The following is a 6,000-nucleotide window of genomic DNA, read 5'->3' as shown; positions in this document are numbered from 1 at the left end:
AGAAGAAGAAGAAGAAGAAGAAGAAGAAGAAGAAGAAGAAGAAGAAGAAGAAGAAGAAGAAGAAGAAGAAGAACGCGGCGCTCTTCTCCGTGTTCCACATGCCTCGCAAGAAACATTTTCCGCCAACAACATGAATAAAAGCTGGCTACACTTTTGCATGTCGTATTTGTATCCAATGCCATTCGACATGGATACGGTCAAGAGTTTGATGCTCTGTCTACATCTAGCGTAACACAAGTACAGACGGCAAGTCGCATCCATTGCCCCCCCCCCCCCCCCTCGCGACGATCAAGACAGAAACTGACCAACGGTAGAACCTGTATGCTAGCCAAATATTTTACATCGTTTCGCTTGGTCTCTGCCGAGTGTCGGCAGCCCTCTTCATCGTATACATTTCCCACTCGGGCCCGCACATTCAGCCAGCGCAGTCGTTGGCCATCATCACAGCCGTGTGGACTGCGTCGTCCTTGTTGGCCATTTGCATGCGCGGCAACATTGCCCAGCCGTGGAAGGTGCTCGATGGGTCTTACACTATGGTATGTTACCATACAAGTCCCGCCGCCGCCCCTCTCAGAGAAAAAAAAATACTGAGCGTTTTTCAAAGTTTAGACGATGGCTAGGTATTGAAGTGTCTGGCATCTTTATCGAGCTGGTCCTGTGGGGGATGGCAGCCCATCTCGTCTGGGGCATCCAGCTCAAGACCTGGAAGCGCATTCTGATTATATGTGCTTTTGGCGCTCGCTTATTGTACGCTACCCTTTTTCTCTGGACATTCAGCCGAGTAGTATACTAACGCCGTCATGCAGAGTCGTTGTGCTCGTCGCCGTGCGGCTCGTCCTTCTCGATCCGCGCGTCAACACCGACCCGGCCCGCGGCGCTACAATGGCGGATTTCCTCACAGAGGCGTGCGTGCACTTTTCCATCATTTCTGGCTCCGCGACGACACTTAAGCCGCTTCTCATGTCATTCTACCCAGCGAACCTGGAGCCCGCCGAGACGTCCACCTCTGGGACACGCTCCAAACAGCGGACGCGCGGGAGAGACATTGACTACCGCCGCGAAAGAACTAGGCCGGCCATTTTGAGCATTGGAAACCAAACTTGTAACAGAATCAGCATTCATCGCGCGGCGGTTAGCGATATTACCTGGCGGCCGATGGGGCAAGGGTTGTTGAATACGCCCGCGCCGGTCGTCGAGTCGGGAAATGAGAATGGCCGTCCGGCGGCGCGGAGCAGTACACGTTTGCACAAGAATAGCGACGTCGATGCAAGGCAAAGGGATGCCATATCGGGAATTATCAGGAGTGGAGGAGCGTCGAGAACGCCGCCTGGGTCGTCGACGTCGGATGATTCAGGGCGGATGATGATTCAAAAGACAGAGGTGATGACTCAGCACAGGTAGTAGGACAAGTAACAGAGGAGGAGTGAACTTGTAAAATATTCACGGTGAAAATTTCGGGCATTGTTCGGGATAGTAACGACAATGTGCTGGCGGACATTTATGCCCGGCCCTATCAGGCCACTGCCAAACTGGAACGGTGAATATTATTATATCGCACCGGCTAGCTGATGACTTGGAACGTCCTACGAGTCTCTCCAAGAATGAGAATAATGTTTTGAAAAGTTTTGTAACTGCATCTTGGAAAAAAAAAAACAAAAAAAAAAAAAAAAGAAGTGTACAAGGCGGCGGCCATGCTTGGCAGCGGCCACGACTACCAAGCACGTGGACGATCTCTCCTCCTGAACAAAGTGATGATGACCAGTCCATAGTGGTAAAGTATGATATGCATCATATTAACAATACCTCCGTCATTTTGCTCCTTGGCTACGCATCTGAATTCTTGGCGACAGCGTCGGCCTGATGGTTTGTCTAGGTGCAGGCCGCCCACCACTGCATCGCAGCAATGGCGGCAGAGTTGATCACCCTCAATGCCATCTCATATGGGGTTTTGGTTAGCTACATCTACCATGTGGCTACATCTACCATGTGGCTACATTTACCAAAAGTATTTTGTACTTGTCGGTGCCGAGTTTTGCCTGTAATTGAGGAAGCAAGAAAATGATAATGTAAATTGATATCTTCCAAAAAAAACAGACCTGTACCTGGTATTGCTAGTTCATACAATTCGTAATAAGTAAAAACGTGACCAAAAAAAAAAAAGAATTAATCAGAGTAGAATGACGAGTCGTCTGCAATGACATCCGCCACATCCATGTGCTCCATTTCCCCGTACCGATCCTCCTTGACCGGCGACCCCAGGATGGAGCACGTCGTGAGGGTGCCGGTGCCGCCCGAGCCGGCGCCCGAGATGCTGGAGCGGGCGCCGACCGAGCCCATGGCCGACGAGATGCCCGAGCTGGAGCTGTACCCACCAATCGCCGAGCGGGCGCCGACGATGCTGGAGCGGGCGCCGACGCTGGAGCCCGAGATGGAGCGCGGCCGCGTGGCCGTCGAGTCGCGGCGGCGACGGTCCGACTTGGGCGGGTGGTACTGCAGGTTGCCGGTGCCGCTGAGGCACCCGCGGCGGTCGTAGAGCGAGCGCGCGCGCACGTACGGGTCCAGCTCCCAGAAATTGGCCGTCAGCTCGGCGCAGACCTGGTTGCGCCGGCGGCTGACCTCGCGGGCCCGGTCTGTGCCCTGCGCGTTCATGACCCATTCCTTGGTCACGTCTTCAAACTGCTCCACGAGCATCTGGCGCTCGAGGAGCAGGTAGTTGCGGGTGATTGTGTTTTGCATCTTGAAGTTTTCATCCATCATGGGCTCTTCGTATTCGTACGTAAAGTCGTCGAGGCCGCCGTGCTCTTTGAGAACCTGGCTGGGATCAATGTACTTGAAGAGGTCCTTTCGGCTCTTGGTGAACTTGACCTTGTCGGCAATGGTTGCGCTGACCCAGTGGCGGATGAGCTTCCAGAGCGCTTAAAGAAAAAAAGTTCTTGTTAATACATGTCGGGCTTTTGGTTTCTGATGGGATCCAATGATGGCTCTCACCTTTGGTTCCAAATGGGGCTTTGTGGACGATGATGAGGCCGATACATTCCGGATAGTACCGTTCAGCACACTTGAGGATGAATTTGAGAGGATCTAGATCAAAGTTCTTGAGCCGAAAGTGGCTCATGTCGAGAAATATAGTCTGGTAGTGAAAAAGTTAGCATCACATCAACCAAGCGAGCCCTGAAATTCAACCCTCGACGACAAAAAGACACCCCAGGGGCCCCAACTTACACCAGTCTCGACAGGGTACCGCAGGGAAAGGCGCGCCATCTCGAGCAGGTAGATGATGTAGCGCTCCATGCTCTCCGGGCTGTGCTCGCCGGGCTTGTGCAGGCGGACGCGGATGTACGTGACGGGGCGGTCCGCGCGGTCGTTGCCGTGGAGGAAGCCCTTGCCGGAGCGCAGCAGCTTCATAAACTCGGCGCCGAGGGTGCGCGCGTGGCCCTGGCCGTTCTTCTCGTCCTCGGCGGCGCCGCCCTCGCCCAGGCGCAAAATGTCGTCGTCAATGGCAGCCTCCATGGTGCGCCAGTAAATCGTCTTGCCCATGTTCTTGCACGCCAGGATGACGTCCCAGCCGCTCTGCCGCAGGAAGCGCAGCGCCAGCTCGTCCGGGTGCTCCTGCTTGACCGTGTGCAGCAGCGTGATGCGGAACATGTGCGGCGTCCAGTAGTCGAGCGCGTCGAGCGCCGCCGCCGCCAGCTTGTCCATGCTGCGCTCCTGCGTCGGCAGCAGCGACAGCAGCTCCTGCACCAGCGCGGGGGGATACTGCTGCTGCTGCTGCTGCGTGGCGGCGGCGCGGCGGCTCGCCTTTGTCTTTTGCTGCGCCGCCGCCGCGCCGGACTTCTTCATGGCGGGCGGCACAAACTTGTCCTCGAGCGTGACGGCGTCCCGGAAGCTCTCGTGGGCCTCGCAGATTTCCACAAACTTGTACGCAATCGCCCAGAGGGCACGCAGCTTGGCCTCTTGTGCCTGGCTCAGGTTGCCGATGAAGCCCTGCGGAGGCCTGGACTTGGCCGTGTGGACTGACATCTTGGTGGGCGTGGCTGGAGGCGTGGGCAGCGACGCCGGGTAGTTGGAGATGACTTGTGCCATTGGTGAGGTAGTTTCTTTGGTGAGAAGAGCAACAAGAGACTTCGCCTGACTGATTCAACTGACACGGCCGTACAATGTTACTACAACAAGTTCTCTGGTCAAAAAAAAGCATCACTCCGCAGGGACCGCTGACGGGGGAATGGGCATGGCCTGGGACTTATACCAAGCAGGGACAGCTCCGGCGACTGGGGGTCCGGCCCCCGGGCCAACAACGAGATGGACACAAGTCAAAAGCCCTGCCCTGGTCTCTGCGATGGTGTGTGTCAGTTGCCGAGGCTTGGTAGCGGCGTGGATGGACACTTGGTGCAACCTTTGAGGGGCTCGCCAGCCTGGAAGAGGCAAGGATGGCGTCGTGTGGGAGTCCTGGTTGGCTGCTCCAGACCATGTGCGTTGCGGGGGAGGGAAAGATGCTAGAGTGCCCACATATGGGCAGGTTCAAACTATTGAACCCGCCCTCCGCTCATCAGCAGGCTTGCATTGTAACCTGGAGTGCAGCAACTTTTTGAGCTGGGGAAGCCGAGATGCGGGGGAGTTGGTGACGCCACACCGGCCAGCTCCCCGCACCACCTTGTGTCCGCTGCCCAGTCGTACGACAGATGGAAAGCCTAGCTCCTCCACCAGTGCAAAATTCTTACTATCAAACGATATAGCCTAAGAGAAGCTAATGCGCCTCTGGCACGCCTCTTTTCTTTAATGAGTCGTTGCGTTGTTTTTTTGACACCTCGTTGAGCGGATGCGGCTCAACCATCAACACCTTGGCGCCGCATCTGCTGCATGCCACCCTGCATAATCAGTCTTCCCACAACACCAGAGCAGAAGCTCTGCCGTCTTTCTGCTCAACACGCTAACCCCCCCCCCCCCCCTCGCCACTGATCTTCTCCCCCAGAGCGGGCCAACATGGAGAGTCAAAGCGCAGATGCGGGGATGTAAACTCCAGCAAGGCGGGGGCAAAAAAAAAACTGGCCCTCGTCGATTCTCGATACTGTCTTATTAATAATAAATACACGCGAGAGCAAGTGAAATAATATTGTCAAAGGACAAGTTATATATTTAATCATTTTCACACTTATTTTCCCTATTTCTTTTCTATTTGTTTAAACAGTCCATGTCTAGAAAAATAACGGTTTAGGAACGAGGTGCTTTCTCAGACGGGCCGGTTCAATGTGTCCCCCACATGGTTTCCAGCTACAGTTAGTTGCACAGCCGACCCCGGAGAACCCGACTCCAGAACTCCAGACTCTGGAGCCGATTCCCTTGGAGCTTTTTCGCGGGGACATGCCCAATCACCGGTGGCGCAATCGACAAGGTTGAGTTGTGCATGACAGTCTGTGCTTGGCGTGGGACTCACAGACTTTTGCTTACCCGGCCTGCATCTCAAAAAATTGTTCACGCGGGCATGGCTCGTCTTTTCAATTCACCGACTAATTGGGGCAAATATATGGAGTATGGTTCCCTTGATTCATGCGGCTCTGTGAGTGTCAAGAAATCCCCCAGATTTACTTTATTAGGCGCACGCCAACCAAGACGGAATCTTGGGTCTAGCTCGGTAAAACAATGAAGACGCAAAATTTGGGTCTCGCTTGGTAAAATAACCTTTCGCCTCCCAGACGCCACCGCCGCTTCATTGTTTCTGCTGCCTGGAAAAAAGAAAAATCGTAATTGTACTTGCTCACTAACTAAAGAATCATCTGCCAAGTGATGCTCTGGCATATGTTGTCGCAGGCTTGTATCTCTCAGGTATATATCGTGACTGCTCACGCGAACCTGCGCAACATTTATTTCGTCCACAATCCCCCCCCCTATAGTCATTGCAAGTTCATCCTCTCTCAGCAAACCTCTGTTGGCCACCGTGCTCTGCCAACCATATTCGGTCGCTTTATTAAACTCTTGATCTACCCCTCCAAGTAAACTTTTCCT

General features: G+C 54.3%; 2 protein-coding genes across 2 annotated transcripts in view; one reads left to right on the top strand and one right to left on the bottom strand.

The window, feature by feature from the left end:
* Positions 1-1,401, top strand: part of BBA_04786 (uncharacterized protein) — a gene marked incomplete at both ends in the record, with an annotated part of 1,668 nt that extends 267 nt beyond the window's left edge. The window contains 3 exons of the mRNA XM_008599883.1: positions 315-536; positions 605-747; positions 807-1,401. Coding sequence (XP_008598105.1) covers positions 315-536; positions 605-747; positions 807-1,401 — 960 coding nt within the window. The remainder of the gene's footprint in view (positions 1-314; positions 537-604; positions 748-806) is intronic.
* Positions 1,402-2,163: 762 nt separating this feature from the next.
* Positions 2,164-4,083, bottom strand: BBA_04785 (phosphatidylinositol transfer protein CSR1; the record flags this gene model as incomplete). The annotated part of the gene is made up of 3 exons (XM_008599882.1): positions 2,164-2,915; positions 2,989-3,130; positions 3,223-4,083. 3 exons carry the CDS (start codon positions 4,081-4,083, stop codon positions 2,164-2,166), a joined length of 1,755 nt encoding a protein of 584 aa, XP_008598104.1.
* Positions 4,084-6,000: the final 1,917 nt, after the last annotated feature.

Source organism: Beauveria bassiana, assembly GCF_000280675.1.
Source record: "Beauveria bassiana ARSEF 2860 unplaced genomic scaffold BBA_S00011, whole genome shotgun sequence".
Lineage (NCBI taxonomy): Eukaryota > Fungi > Ascomycota > Sordariomycetes > Hypocreales > Cordycipitaceae > Beauveria > Beauveria bassiana.
The sequence above is the reverse complement of the archived record's forward strand: the minus strand, read 5'-3'. Positions and strand labels throughout refer to the sequence as shown.